Source organism: Canis lupus, chromosome 25 (genome assembly GCF_048164855.1).
Source record: "Canis lupus baileyi chromosome 25, mCanLup2.hap1, whole genome shotgun sequence".
Taxonomy (NCBI): domain Eukaryota; kingdom Metazoa; phylum Chordata; class Mammalia; order Carnivora; family Canidae; genus Canis; species Canis lupus.
This window is the reverse complement of record NC_132862.1, coordinates 7,031,968-7,046,665: the sequence shown is the minus strand read 5'-3', so window position 1 is coordinate 7,046,665 and position 14,698 is coordinate 7,031,968. Positions and strand designations below refer to the sequence as shown.

The following is a 14,698-nucleotide window of genomic DNA, read 5'->3' as shown; positions in this document are numbered from 1 at the left end:
AGGGTTAGAGAAACAAGCCCCTCCACCCTGCCACACCGCGCATCCTAGACTGATGATACGAGGCTGGACCTCTCAAGGCCAAGGGCCCCCCGTCAGTGGGCGTATGGGCGTATCCTCAGTTTGGGGTCAGCGCTCTCCCTTGCCTCTACCCTCAACATAACACTTTCCCTCACTTGGCCCCCCGCAGCCCTGACAGGGTGAGCAGACCAGACCCGGTGGGGCTACGAAGAGGCCCCAGCAGGTGCCCGAGCCACTCTCCTACGCCTGCGGGCGAGAGCCCACCTCTGACCCATTCCCACAGCATGGGGTCCCTAAGAGCACCAGTAGAGCTCACTCTTCCCTAGATGGAGTCTATCTCAGACCACCTCACAGATCCCGAGCCCCAGCCTCCTGGAACACAGGGTGTCACTCATGCACAGCCCCCACGTGATGCTCAGCCCAACACATAGGACAGGACAGTGTGGGACGTGGGAGGGACATGGCACAGAGCTGACTGCCACCACGGCTGCTCTGTGGAGCCACCAGCAAGTCACCTACCTGCCCTGGGCTTCCACCACCCCCGCTAGCCATGGACATGACCATCCTGCCTACTGTTGTAGGCACATAACGTCCACAGGACATGCCCAGCCCAGAGCCTGGTCCCGGGGTGAAGACTCCACGCAAAGTGGAGCATCTTTATTGTTATGCACACTTCCCCTACTGGCCCTGGATGTGGGGAAATCGACTTCATTCGTTTTTGCATCCCTAGCAGTGAACGTGGGTCTTTACATTAAGTGCTCCATGGAGGTTAAAGGTGAAAATTCAAAATGCTTTCCATATGTAGGGTTATTTATTTATTTTTAAGTGGACTCCACACTGGGCACAGAGCCCAATGCAAGGCTTCAACTCATGACCCTGAGGCCAGACCTGGGCCAAAATCAAGAGTTGAATGCTGAACCGATGAAGCCACCCAGGCACCCCCAAATGTAGGGTTATTCTAAGCCCCCAAAGCAGGCAAAGCTCTCAAGATCCCCATGGACAGGACTGAGGGTCAAACTAGGATCCAGCGCTTTTGGCAAAAGGTCTATTGCTCCAGCCTGGCCCTGGCCTAGGGCTGAGGTTGGGGATGGGAGGCCGGTCCTGCCTTGAGGAGGCAGGGGGTCCCCCCTGATGGACTGATGGTCCTCACTGGATCCACCCGGAGGGCTCCAGGAGTACCCAACATGGAGAGGGAGGAAGTCCCGCCATTACTGTGGGGGTGATTCAGAGGAAGCCCACTGCTGCACAGCAGTGGAGCCCCCCGCCTGGTGGGCACTGGAGGCCATGGGGCCCGGGTTACTGAGGGCAGTAGCCCCTGGAGGTTCTCCCAAGTCTGGGGTCAGTGGGTGCCCTCTCTCTGTACTCACTGTGCACCCGGATCACGGCTTCCAAAGAGCGGATGGCGTTGAGGTTGGGTTTCTGTTTCCAGCCCTCTTCTGAGAGGGGATCCACCTACAATAGAAAACAGCCTATCAGCCCGTAGGGACGCACAGGCCCAGCTCTCTCCCACCGCCAAGGGCCCTGGCTTTCCAGGCACAAATACTCATGTGCTCCTGGCTCTGCCTAAGGCTGGAAACCCGGATCCTAGATCTGACCTGGGAAAGGGGCACCCCGTTGGTCCCCCTCGTTCTAGGCCTGCCACCCCTGCCCTACAGATGCACAGATGCGGGGGCTGGGGGGCAGCTTACCTTGTTGCCCAGAAGAGCAGCCACACAGGCCTCAGAAGCGTCACAGATGGCTGTGAGGTCGTGGCCACCTTCCAAGGCCAGCACCACCGCACCGCCCGCCAAGCTCATCAGCTGCTGCGTCATGTACCCAAAACCTAGACGGTTCGGTGGGGAGGAACAGGAGAGGCAGGGTGGAGGGCGTCCTCCTTTATAAATAATGATCAGATGCATACACCTCTACCGCTTCAAGGGCTTTCACGTGGACTCCTGGGTAAAACCTATCCTATGCCCCAGTCAAGGCCTGCAGAGCTTAAGGGACTTGCACCAGGCCCACAGCTACTAAGTGGCAGGGCCGGACGAGAAGCCAGGGCTTGGACTCCCGCCAGTCTTCCACTAAGCCTCACCATCTTGCCCTGGGGCCCAGCAGGCTGAGCGAGTCCCTCTGTTCTAAGAACACTGCTCCTCCCCATCCTCCCCCAGGGGAAGCTGCCAACCCAGCCGGGAATGGCACAACTGGGGTGTTTGTGGGGGGGAGAGAAGGGCCCTACGGCTGAGCTTTTTGGCCACCAGACTTAGTCCCCAGATGGTAGCTGAGGCCTCCCATGGTGACTGCCCTGGTCATGCAAAGGGTTCTGGGTAAGGCTCAGCTAGGAGGGCCCAGGGAATGCCAGGGCCAGCTGCCACACGCCAGTCCTTGTGACCCTGGGCCGGCCATTGCCACCTTCCGCTGGACTTGGCAGTGCCTCCCCTCCCGGCCTACCCCTCCTTCCCTCCATCTCCCCCCAGGCTGGGCTCTCCTTACACTTAGCGGAAACATGGTAGCCACCCAGTGGGGCTGGGTGACCCTCGGCAGCATCGAACCCAGCTGACACCAGGACCAGGTCCGGAGAGAACTCTCGGGCGATGGGCATCACGACCATCCTGTGAGGGTGCCAGATGCGGGGGCTCATCACTCTGTGCAGGGCTGCCAGGGGCAGAGGCCCCTCCCCACCAGATTTACTGTGGGTACCCTGCTCTTAGGACCCCAAGACACCCGATCGCCCAGCAGGATAAATGGATCCCTCTAACCTCCTTGACCTGGCTGGCCACCCATATCCCTAGCACAGCCTAAGGACTCGGCCACCCAGAGCTCTTCAATGGCAAAAGGCAGGAAGGAATCAAGGATGGGGCACCAAAGGGAAGGAAAGTGTGTGTGTGTAGGGGGGCACTGGTAGGGGTGCCTGGGGGGCACTGGGCAGCGCCACAGTGGGAGCAGATCACGAAGCCTCAGGGACCGGAAACCACTGGTACTCAGCTGCTACCCACTTTGGACTGAGTTGACCGCACCTCACCCCTCGCCACCTGCGAGCTGACTCTCCTGAGGTCCTGGGCCATCCAGATCCATTCTTTCATCCTCTGCCCCTGCCATCCCCCTCAGCTGCCTCCCACCATCCCTCACCCAACTCTGGGGTTCATTTTGATGTGTTTCAAAGCCCTGGGCTTGGGGTACACAGATGCTAGGAAGCCCAGTCCAGGGCTCCTACAGAATTAGCTCTCACGGAGAGTATTTCCAGAGAAGTATTTGAGACCCACTTCCAGGGTTCTCTTCTCCCAAATGGGGTGCCCCAGAGTGAAACATATAAGAGCTCCTAAACTGAGCCCAAAGCCCCTCTTCTAGAATGCCATTTCTTTCTTTTTTTTCTTTTTTTTATTTATTAATGAAAGACGGAGAGAAAGTGCAGAGACACAGGCAGAGGGAGAAGCAGGCTCCATGCAGGGAGCCTGACGTGGGACTCGATCCCGGGGCTCCAGGATCAGGCCCTCCCGAAGGCAGCGCTAAACCGCTGAGCCACCTGGGCCGCCCTAGAATGCCATTTCTTAAGCAACTCTTCCAATATCAACAGCACCTGCTTTCTTTCTCCACAGTTTCAGCTCCCTATCTGCTGTACAAAGCCCACCTCCTCCAGGCAGCTTTCTTGCCTGAATGTGGCAGCTAGGCTCCCCCCACCCTGACTACCCTCCAGCACTCAGTTCAGCACTGGCTCTTGGTAACATGTGACTTTATAAGGCACCCTTGACTTTTTCATTCTGTGTTTCCTGTCTTCTCATGGGGACTGGAGGCTCTTAGTGGCCAGTATAGCAGGGCTTTTCCTTTCGTCTCAGCCTGGAAGGCCCGCCCCAGGACTGGCTTACGATGTCCAGTAACTGGATGAGGACAGTTTGCCAAGGCAGCAATCACCTCCGGCCTGGTGCCATTGGGCAAAGGGGCACGGAAGGGTAGCCTCGCTGGGAGACCTCCTCTGGGCACCCAGAGCCTTACCTGAAGGCGGCCAGGTACTCAGGATCCCCCATCGGGGGGTCCAGACCTCCTGCCCAGGCCACGTTGACATTGAAGCCCTCACCACTACCCGCTCCCACCTGGAAAAGAGGAAGCAAGGGAGAGAAGATGAGGGCAGAGTCCCAGGAGAGGAATCCCGGGATGCCGGTGTGGCGAGACCAGCCCATCTGGCCTCTTCACTTCCAGATGGAGAAACGAAGGGTCAGAGAGGCTAACCAACCTGCCCAGGGTCCCACAGCTAGTTGTGGCAGAGGCAGGGCCATGAGGGAGAGTCAACGGGGCTGGAAGGGAGCGTGTCGTTACCTCATCCACGGCCCCGCTGCCGGGGAAGAAGTTGCCATCATCATGGCGATGCAGGGAGATGTAGAGCACACTGGGGTCTTGGTAGAAGGTCTGCTGGGTGCCGTTGCCGTGGTGAACGTCCTGTGCGGGGAGAGGGACGAAGGGTCAGGGAAGTCCTGAAAGCACACGGACGGAGACAGGTGCAGGCCGGAAGGGTTCTGAGGGGCCCTCTTCTGAGGGTCGGGTCCCGAGACCAGGAGTAAGGACCGCTGTTAAGGGCTCCCAAGTCTGGGCCTCAGCCTCTCCAAGTGTGCACATGTGTGTGCACAACCCTGGACATGGGCGGAGATCCCCTGAGGCCCTTGAAGGGGGAAGGAGGCCTGCCAAGGGCCGGCCAGCCAGCGGGAGCAAGAAATGTATGGCACAAGACAGAAGAGTCCAGGACGACGCGTGCCAGGGACCTCCGCCACTGTGTCTTGTCCAAGGTCATAGAGTGGTGCCCGTGACCAGAAAGCCAGCTTGCTTACGGAGGGGCGGGTCCATGAGGCCCAGGCCTGCCCCTAGGAAGAGCTGTGGCCCGACACTTGGTAATAAGTCACAGGATGGTGCGTGGGCACAAGTGTGGAGAGTTCCTCCGCTGTCTTCAACCTCTGCAGAGGAACGCCCCATTTACAGATGTTGGTGCAGAGTGCTACGGCTTGGTTAGATCCATGGACTCCAGAGCTAAGTGGGTTCAAATCCCAGTCTCGGGAGTTATGAGATGTGTGGCTATGTGCGAGATACTTAACCTCTCTGAGCTCACATTCCTCATCGGAAACCAGGCTACAGTTAGAATCAAACACATCGCAGGTCAAACGGCCGTGTCTGGACGTGACTGGGGACACGCTGAGGTTACCGGCTACTACTGGGATTGGACGGGACATGTGGCAATTATGATATCCGCAGGAAGAAGCCAGTGGAGGCCGAAGAGCATTCGAAAGGCTCTCCTGCTGTGGGAGTCTGTGATGGTTGAGGGCCTCCCGGCAGCCCCCCCCATGTGGGGCTTATCTTCGCCCTCATTTTACAGAGGGAAGTGGAGGCTCAGGAGGCTAACGTGGAACTAGAAACAGGAAGCCAGACCCTCCGATGCCAGGCTCAGGGCTCTTTCCACTGGGCTCTCGGATTCGAAGGGGCTAGGAACCGGGACCTACCCAGTCCATGATAAGGATCTTGCTGGCCTTGCCCTGTTGTTGAAGCTGCCGGCAGGCGATGGCCACGGAGTTGAAGAAGCAGAAGCCCCTGGGAGGAGGAGAGAGAGGCTCTGAGAGCCCATCCCCGCTACCCCACCTCATGTCTCCACCTCTCCAGCCTCCTAGCCCCAGAGGGCTCAGGGGACGGAGGGGGAATGCCCCCCATCTCACACCCATCCAAGCCTCCCCCCGGCCTTACATGGCCGTGGAATGGTCTGCATGGTGTCCTGGGGGCCGAACCACAGCAAAACCATTCTGGAAACAGAAAGAATGCTTGTCAGCCAAACGGCCCGCACCTGGACCCACATCTCCATGAAGCTGCCCACAATCCCAGGCTCATCCCTTGAGTAGAGGCCATAGGACACTAGCTGTCTGCAGCTCTGAACCTGGCCAGGCTGGATCTGAGGCGCCCCGGGGCTTGGCCCCCCAGGCCGCACATCCTCTGCTTTTAGGCTGGCCATGAACACAAACCCCCCACCCGGGAGTGTCCTGCCTCTTATCACTTCATACCAACAGCTACTATTTGTTGGGTAAAAGCTACACGGCCGGCACGGGGCCCCGGCACTCTATAAACGCAGGACTTCATCCTGACATCTCTCTGAGCTAAATGTCATCTAGTCCTCACAACACCTCCAGAAGACAGACGTGACTGTCTCCGGTTCACAGCTGAGGAGAAATCTGAAGCTTGGGCAAGTGAAATAACTATGGGAAGCTGCTCACTTGTAAAGGGGTGAAGCCCGACCTTAAAGCTCAGCACTGAGCTCTGGATTGCATGCCCCCCTCCCCATCCCCGAGGAGGAGCCAGGACGCTGAACAGGTGAGCACCCTGGGCTGTGAGCTCTTCAACTTCAACAGTGCGGGGTGCGGGCCTCAGCACAAGCCCCTGTAAGGCGCTCAGCCCAGAGCAAACACGCACAGGCACCAACCCTAGCTATAAAACTTTGGGATTGCCATAAATAAAATCTTAAAAAAATAAATAAATAAAAGGACACCTGGGTGGTTGAGCATCTGCCCTTGGCTCAGGTCGTGATCCTAGGGTCCCGGGATCGAGTCCCGCAACGGGCCCCCTGCAGGGAGCCTGCTTCTCCCTCTGCCTGTGTCTCTGCCTCTCTCTCTGTGTCTCTCATGAATAAATAAATAAAATCTTTTAAAAACAAAACGAGAAAGACCTCAGGATTGCCAAGGACCAATCTGCCAATGGACAAAAGTCCAGAGATGCTGTGCAGCCTCCCAGTGGTCACACAGCAGGTCTGTGTGTTAAGTGATCCTGAATAATCAGGACCCTGGCTCTCTTACAGACCAGTAGCTTGACTCCCTACCCAACAGCACCAGGACAAGCATAAAGGTTCGAGTCTCAGCTTGGTCCCCAGAGCTCTCAATTTCCCTTCCAAAACCCTGTGGGGATATCCAGGCAGGAGGAGCGAGAGGCCTAGGGCTCTGGGTCTGGCCTTCCCCTCTGCCCCGCGTCCTGCTACGTCCTCTGTGGCTTACCCACTTTCCACTCCAACCTCCTACCTTTAGCTCACGGGAAGCTACTTTGAAGGCGAGGTCGGTGACGCTGCCGGCGGCCCAGCGGGCTGCGTTGGAGGAGTGCAGCTCATTCCAAATGGTATCGGTATCCACCTGTGGGGGCCAGAGTCAGGGCCTGCATCATCCGAGGCCCGCCCCACAGGAGCCAGGGCCCACTTGGGCGGTGCCCACCCCACGGCCAGGACCCCAGGGGCAGGGAGCTGGGCAGACAGTGCTGCCTCCCCAGTGCCCCACCACCCAAAGGCAAGGCCTCCTGTGTCCCCCAATCCCAGCATGACTTCTCCTTCCCAGCTTCAGTCCATATCACCAGCCCGTATGTGGCCAGCACTCTGCCGGCAGCATCGCGCCTGCCTCCCCGGTCAGAGGAGGGGGCATGGCGTTACCTGGGCGGGACTTGGGGTTTGGACCGGGAGGGGGTTTTAAGCCCCAGCTGACTCTGCTCAGGCCCTGCGGGACGGTCGGAGCTCGAGGGGCCGTCTGCACCACTGTCTTCCACTCAGGGCCCCTAGCCCAGGCTGGGAGGCCCCCCAAACCCAGTCCCTGGGCCTCAAGGCTAGGGAGGGGCCGGGGGGCATGATGGGGAGATGGGGAGGGCGAGGCGGACCAAGAGAGGCGAGGAAGGCAGAGAGAGTCGCAAGAGGCTGGAGAAAGAGAGAGAGAGAGAGAGACAGAGGGAGAGGAGGGAGGAGAAAACAGAAGCAACAACAGTTGGAAAAATCAGAAAGTGGCAAGAAATGGGAAGTTGTGAACAGGGCACTGACTGGCTCCCAAACAGCCCCCCAGCTACGGCTCCCACTTCCCTCCAAAACTAGGCCTCCGTCCCCTGCCCCCACACTCCTGGCAGGGGCACCACCAGAGGAGGCAGGGAGCCCCCTAAGCAGACTGAACGGGGACGAGGGGACGCCGGGCTGGGGGAGAGAACGGCCTGGGTCACCGAGGACACTGGAGGCACCCCCACAGCCCCGGAGGCCAGGCCGGCGTGTGAGGAAGGACGGATCCCGACCACCACCAGGGTCTTACGAAGGGAGACGATCCCCTGCTCCTTGAGCCTCACTCAGCATTTACCAAACACCTTCTAGGTGCAAGCCAAAGGGCCCCCCACTCAGGAGACACTGATGGGTGGAGGACACACCTGTCCATAGGGAGCTTCTAGCCGGCAGAGGAGCATTAGGGGAGGGCCCCTGGCCCAGTGGGTCTGGCAGGACCACAAGAACAAGCAGGTAGGGGCCGGGCCTGGGAGAACAGAAGGGGGAAGCTCCGAGAACCCATGGCAATGGCCGCTCAAGACCCCCCGGGCACACTTACCCCTACCCCACCACACGGCAGCATCACAAACATCCGCTGTGCCAGGAGCCCTGTGGGGAGAGGCCCAGTGTGTGTGAGCTGAAGCCCCTCGGCCCCGGCCTGCCTGGGAGCAGAGAGCCCTGAAGAGGGCTGGAGGCGGGTGCACAGGGTGGGGGACAGCAGGGGGACCAGGGCGGGGTGGGGACACCCAGGATGCTGGAGGGACAGGCTGCGCGGAGCCAGGACAAGAGAACACAGGGCACGGGTGGACTGGGTGGGTCAGGGGACAAGTGCAGGTCCCAGGCGCCCCTGGGCTCCTACCTGCCAGCTTCCCGTTGTCCAGTTTGAGGCGACTAAGCGGGTTGGTGCCGTAGAGGAGCACGTGCCGCTCCGAGTGCACCGACTGCAGCTCCTCCAGGGAGGCCTTCCGGCCCCGGAGACACTGAGGGAGGGTGCGCAGAGCTCCTGAGCCCCTGCTCGCCGCCTCCCCGCCGTGACCACCACCCGCCGGGCCCGCCGCTCACACTGGCTCCGGGGCCTCCCACCCCCTTCCTTCCATTACACGCCTGCCTCGTCCAGTTGCGCAGCCCCCACCCTGCATCCTCACCTCGCACTGGCTCCGGAGGCCCCGCTCCTGCAGCCGGGACCAGATGCTCTGGATGCGGCCCGCGTGCTCCGGGTGCCTGCTGTTGTCCCCGCAGGAACACTGGTGCTTCAGCATCACCGAGTCGTAGACCAACCCTGCCGAGAGCCCAGCTCAGGGCCCAGGCCCGGGGAAGCCCCGGCACCTCCCCTCCATTGCATGGCTGCACACACTCACACCCACGTACAGGCTGACCTGAACCCCCCCCCCCACACACACACACAGTGCTGCATACCCCATCCTGCCCCTCGGCCCTTCATACCACACACCCCAGCCTCTTACCCGGGCAGCCTCAGCATCTCCCCACCCCACATGCCCCAGCCAACACTGCTGCCATACAGCCCCTGCCTTCCTGCCACACTGGCCCTCCTCGCATGACTCGGGATGGCTACCAAGACCTCAAGAGCTCACAGCCTAACGGGGTCTCACCCTGGATGTCATGACCCAGACAGGCTGCCAACAGGCAGTGAGAAGAGAGAGAATTCCTCAGAAACCCCCAAACCAAGAGCTGGGAAGCCCACAGTGACCTGGGGCCATGTGACAAGACAGATGCAGTTTTGGGGAAGTGACTGTTTCAGCCCGACCAGCGGGACGCCTAGAGGGCCCTGCGCAGGCGGGTGGGTCTCTGTCAGCACGCCTCGGGACATTGGGATCTTCAAAATGCTCACATCACTTGACCCAGGGATGCCACTCCTTAAGAGCAGCCCTCGGAAACAATGCCAGGGAACGAGTGAAGATTTAGGAACAAGTGAATTCACACCAGGAAGAAAAAAAATCAGTAACCACCTAGCTGTTCAACCCCGTAACAAATCTTCAAAAGAATAAATAAATAAAATACTGTGATGAAACGCTACGAAAATCTTGCTTTTAAAGGTTAATTGTGGCTCAGCAGTTGAGTGTCTGCCTTTGGCTCCGGTTGTGATCCCGGAGTCCCAGGATCGAGTCCCACATCGGGCTCCCTGCATGGAGCCTGCTTCTCCCTCTGCCTATGTCTCTGCCTCTCTTTCTGTGTCTCTCATGAATAAATTAAATCTTTAAAAAAATAAAAAAATAAATAAAGGTTAATTGTATCATGATGCACCTGTAACATCTCACAGAACAAAGTGGGGCACAACACACAAGCGTGCGTACAGTATCTGTGTACAGCGGGGACGAAGGTGGCGCTGAACTACAGCAGCTTCAGGAGAGGCTGCCCGGGGTGGTGGGATGCTGGCTGGTGATTTTTATTTTATTCTTAGGTACGTCTGTATTTTTCAATGTTTTGAAAATGCTCTGGAGCTCTTTTTTTTTTTTGCAAACAGAACAGCCGTAATAAGTATTTTTAAAGGTCTGAACTAGTTGTCAAGGGATGCGGGTTCTTAACCTGGCTCCACCGGCAGCTTGCTCTTTGACCGTGAGCCTGTCACCTTGGTTTCCCGAACCCAGGTCTCCTCGTCTGCAAAACGAGGACGACCACCCACTCGGCCTGCGCTGTGGATGCCACGCGGATCTAACAGGGCCAAGAGAGCGCTCCATAGCCTCTGAGAACGTCCTGAGGGGCGTCATGACACGACACGGACTTGTGCCCGGGCCCCCGTGTGCTCCCAGCCTTGTCCAGCCTCACTCTGATCTAGGCCTTACCTGTGGTGAACGGCAGGGTCCTGGCAGGTGTTTCTGAGCTGGGCAGGACACGGGCCTGACTGGCGGGCTCTGGAGTCGGCAGGGAGGCAGGCGCAGCCGGGGACGACTGAGCCCTGGACAAGGGCCGGTGACTGCCCTGGGCCAGGGGAAGCAGCACAGAGTCCCCAGTTCCCCCCCGGGGGAGCCGTCCAGCCAGTCGCTGCTGCTCCCACAGGAACACCTGAGGAACGCAAGGGGCCTCAGTCTCCAGAACTCCGGATTCTGCTCCATGTGCTTCTGCCCAAGACCTTGGAAACCTCCAGGCAGGCCCCTTCCGGGAGAGATTCCAGGATGCTTCTAGCCCTGCCTCCTGGCTGGGCTTTGGCTTTTGATCTCGGAACCCTCGGCACCGCCCCAGAATGACCACCCTGTGCCACTAGAGTTCTTTGGACCCTTGGGACTCCAAAGCCAGAACCCAGGTAAAGGGCCTCGGGCCAACTGCCCAGGGACACAGGGACCTGCGTGAGCCACTGCACACGTGTGGACTGTTGCCACGTGCCATGGGCTGAGTTGTGTCCCCGCCACTTCCTATTCAACAAAGTCCTGAGCCCTGCCCCAGTACCTCAGAATGTGACCTTATTTGGAGACAGGTGGTTACAGAGGTAATCAAGTTAAAATGAGGTCATTAGGGTGCGCCTCCATCCGATACGACTTTTGTCCTTATAAAAAGGGAAAAGTTGGACACAGGCAGGCATAGGGGGAAGATGATGTGAGGACACAGGGAGAAAATAGCCATCTACAGCCGAAGAGAGAGGCCCGGAAGAGCTCTCGGAAAGAACTAACCCCGGTGTCCACCTTCTAGCCTCCAGAAGCTGGAGAAAATTTCCTGCATTTTCGGCACCTGGTCTGTAGTACTTGTTACAGCAGCCCTCGCAAACTCATACCCCACGGCCTGACTCACACTGTGAGAGCACCTTGGCTGAAGCATTGGTGCCTGGCTCTGCCCCATTTCCTGTCCCGGCCCCCTTCTTGGACACGGTACAACCAGTCACAGGGGAGAGGTACTAGGGCAGGGATGTGCACCGCTCTGTGAAAGGCCAGCCTCACCACTGGACAAGGGACGTGGCTCCCCGCGCTGAGACTGGCAGGCTGCCAGAGGGTGTAAGCATATGTATGCACCCGTGTGCATGGGTACGTGTGTGTCTGCACCTTGGTGTGGCTCTGGAAGGACAACCATGGGTCCCAGAGTTGTCTCCTGCACCGATAACCTAGCTCCGCCCCTTCCATCTATGCCAGGTCCCAGAGTCTCCCGACTACACCCTCCCAGGGACGCGGGCACCGCCCTACCTGCTGGTGCTGCTGGAGAGCAGCCGGGCCTCTGGTGTCGTGCTGCCCATGGCTTGACTCCCTGTGTTCCAGGCCGTCATCCCCCACTGACACCACTCCCCCACCATCTGTCTCCAGGTCCTCAGCGGAGGGTATCTGCCGCAGTCGGGGCTTCTCACTTGGCTTGGCTGGCCTCTGGGGAGGGGAGATGCCCACTGAGAAGCCAGGCTGGAAGGCAGGGTGTGGCGGGCCCTGGTGGCCTGGGCTGGGTGGCCACTCATCTTGCTGGGACTTGAGCGGCCACGCAGCTCTTGGCCCTCAGGAGCCATATACTCTCTCTGGCCCTCCAAGTCCCAGCCCTTCCTAAGCCTCCCCTTCTTTCATTCCCTAGGGCCCCACTGAAGCAACCCCTCATCACCTCCCCTAGCCAGTTCCCCTCACCTTGATCAGCTGGACGTGCGGTTTGAGCCGGTCCAGGCGGGGCTGCAGGGGGCCCAGCGGTGGGGGGGCGGTGGCGCTTGGGGGCAGGGGCTCTGAGCGGGTCCGGCTTAGTGGCCGGTGGAGGCCCGACCCAGAGAGCCGCTCGGTGGTCAGTAGGGACTGGGCAAAGTGGAAGGGCAGGGGCCCAAGCCCGGGCACTGGAAAGAACGGGGTGGGGGTGGGGCATAAGGAGGGAACCAAAGGGAGGAATGGAAGGCAGCAGAGGCAGGGGGGAGTGGCGGTCGGGGTGGGGAGAAGAGGGGCAGGGGCTCAGCAGGGAGACGCGCAGGATGGGGCGCTGCACAAGGGGCCGGAGGCCCCTTCCCCAGCTGGGCCCTGAGCAGGATGCAGGGACCAGCCCCTCCCCTGGAGAAGCCCTGGAACTCACCCGTCAGCAGAGGGGTGTGAGAAACGGAGGGATCCAAGAGGAGAATGGGCTGCAGTCGAGAGGGCAAGGCGCCCCCAGCCTCGGGCTCCAAGCCATGGGGCAGGAAGAGGGGAGCATGGGGGCCCCCCAGGACCGGCCCCCGAGGGCCCAGAGTCGGATGGGTCCTGCGGTCAGCATCAGCCTGCGGAGAGGCAGGAAGGAGTCACGGTGGGCATGGGGGGGGGACGATCCCCCCCGCAGAGAGCAGTGGAGATGCTGGGGGGAGGGGGGAGGAGGAGGGAGCGACAGAAGCTGGGGGCTCGCAGTGGGGGAGGGCGCCTCAGCCACTCACCCTGGCAGGGGCGGGCAGCCCCAGCGTGATTGCGGGCAGCAAGGACACTGTCGGCAAGGCGAACGGGGCCAGAGAGGTCTCCTGCAGCCGCAGCCGCTGGCCCAAGAGCGCCTGCCATGGGGAGCAGGGCAGGGGTCACTGGTCCCAGACCTCTACCCCTGGGCCTGCCTTCCCCAGAAGCCCCAGGAGGCTCAGGTCCAGGCTGCCCACACCCTGCGGCCCCAGCTCGGTGAGGGCTGCTCGCTGTGAGGAAGGCTGAGCCTCAGAACTGCCCCCGCAGAGCCCAGCCTGGCGTGGCCTTACCTCGGAGCCCAGGACGGGGTTGGGGCCATGCTCGCTGTCATTAGGGGAACTGCAGCCTGACGCTGGCGTGCTGCTGCTGCTCGGGGAGGAGTCTGGGGGCGGGGATGCGCAGTCAGGGCCCAGGGCCCGGAGAACAGGGCCAGTCCCCCTTCCCAGGACAGCAGGAAGCAGGCAGGCCGCCGCTAGCCTCCAGCGCCTTTGGGCACATTGTTAAGGTGCCCCTTCTTCTGGGCAGACGTCAGGGTAGCCAGCGGAGCAGGGGCTGGCTTGCAGCCCCAACTCGGTGCCCCCGCAAGCGTGTAGGACACATCCTCTGGAACCACGCACTGCAGCCCTGTGCGGGCGGGACCTGACCCAGAGGGACACCAGGGCCACCTCCGCCCACCCTGCGGCCCCTTACCACCCAGGGTCTCTGCGGGCCGCCGCCGGAGACTGGGCGGGGCGCTCTCCTTTCTGAGCAGCGGATTCTTCCTCCGTTCCAGGGACTTCTTGGGCTTGTAGCGCAGCTTCAGGTTGGGCTCAGAGACTGCGGGAGCACCAGCGTTACTTGGCCCCACACCACCCTCCTCCCTCCTGCTCACCTCCGAGTTAAGGCAAGAGAAGGCAGGGTCAGGGAGACAAGCACTGTGGGCCGACCTTCTGCTGCCCTCTCCGACCGTCCACACTCCCCACCCATGTCCTGCCCCTCTAACCCCCACCCCCGGAACGCCTCCACCTGCCTGTCCCACTCACCTGTCTTTCGGAGAGGGAAGTGCTCCGGGGGGTCATTGGGGAGGCTGGGCACAGGAGGCAGAAAGCTGCTGAGCATAGAGCGAGCAGCTCCTTCCGTCTCCAAGGGCTCGAGAGTTCTGTGGAGTTAAGGCCAAGCCGGCTTCAGTGGGGCAGGGACGCCCAGAGGCCTGGCAGCCAAGGGCTCTGCAAGGGCCCTTTCTGAGCATGGGCCCCCAGGACCTGCTAGGGGAGGCAGCAGCTGACAGGGCCAGGGGTTGTGCGTGCGGCCGCAAGAATAGGGGCCATCTCCAGGTGGCAGCACCGGGCCACCCCCCATCCCGGCAGCCTGCAGTGCAGGCCTCTGATCCAGGCATGGGAGCCACGGTCCCAGGGTTGGGGTGAGGGCCAGTCACCCTGGGGCCTCTGTCTCCTGTGGGAGGAAACTACTCTAGGGATCAGGATATTTTTGTGCTCAGGGGAAGTCATAAAGAGAGAAGGGATAGGACCTGGGTGGCCCAGGGGTCCAGTCTGCCTTTGGCTCAGGCTGTGATCCCAGGGTCCCGGGATCGAGTCCCGCATCAGGCTCCCTG

General features: G+C 60.5%; 1 protein-coding gene across 10 annotated transcripts in view; it reads right to left on the bottom strand.

Annotated features, from left to right (window-relative positions):
- The window catches only part of HDAC7 (histone deacetylase 7), a 38,494-nt gene that overhangs the window by 1,554 nt on the left and 22,242 nt on the right, over positions 1-14,698 (bottom strand). For 9 of the 10 annotated variants that reach the window (XM_072798201.1, XM_072798199.1, XM_072798192.1 and 6 more), the window contains exons 6-24: positions 14,130-14,245; positions 13,798-13,923; positions 13,398-13,489; positions 13,095-13,205; positions 12,764-12,944; positions 12,337-12,533; positions 11,917-12,090; positions 10,591-10,810; positions 8,935-9,068; positions 8,649-8,769; positions 8,349-8,398; positions 7,029-7,136; positions 5,713-5,768; positions 5,475-5,562; positions 4,306-4,425; positions 3,985-4,082; positions 2,488-2,606; positions 1,707-1,840; positions 1,386-1,470 (exon numbers count right to left, since the gene is read on the bottom strand). In XM_072798201.1, coding sequence (XP_072654302.1) covers positions 1,386-1,470; positions 1,707-1,840; positions 2,488-2,606; positions 3,985-4,082; positions 4,306-4,425; positions 5,475-5,562; positions 5,713-5,768; positions 7,029-7,136; positions 8,349-8,398; positions 8,649-8,769; positions 8,935-9,068; positions 10,591-10,810; positions 11,917-12,090; positions 12,337-12,533; positions 12,764-12,944; positions 13,095-13,205; positions 13,398-13,489; positions 13,798-13,923; positions 14,130-14,245 — 2,330 coding nt within the window. The remainder of the gene's footprint in view (positions 1-1,385; positions 1,471-1,706; positions 1,841-2,487; positions 2,607-3,984; positions 4,083-4,305; positions 4,426-5,474; positions 5,563-5,712; positions 5,769-7,028; positions 7,137-8,348; positions 8,399-8,648; positions 8,770-8,934; positions 9,069-10,590; positions 10,811-11,916; positions 12,091-12,336; positions 12,534-12,763; positions 12,945-13,094; positions 13,206-13,397; positions 13,490-13,797; positions 13,924-14,129; positions 14,246-14,698) is intronic. The other variant, XM_072798194.1, reaches the window with a different exon arrangement.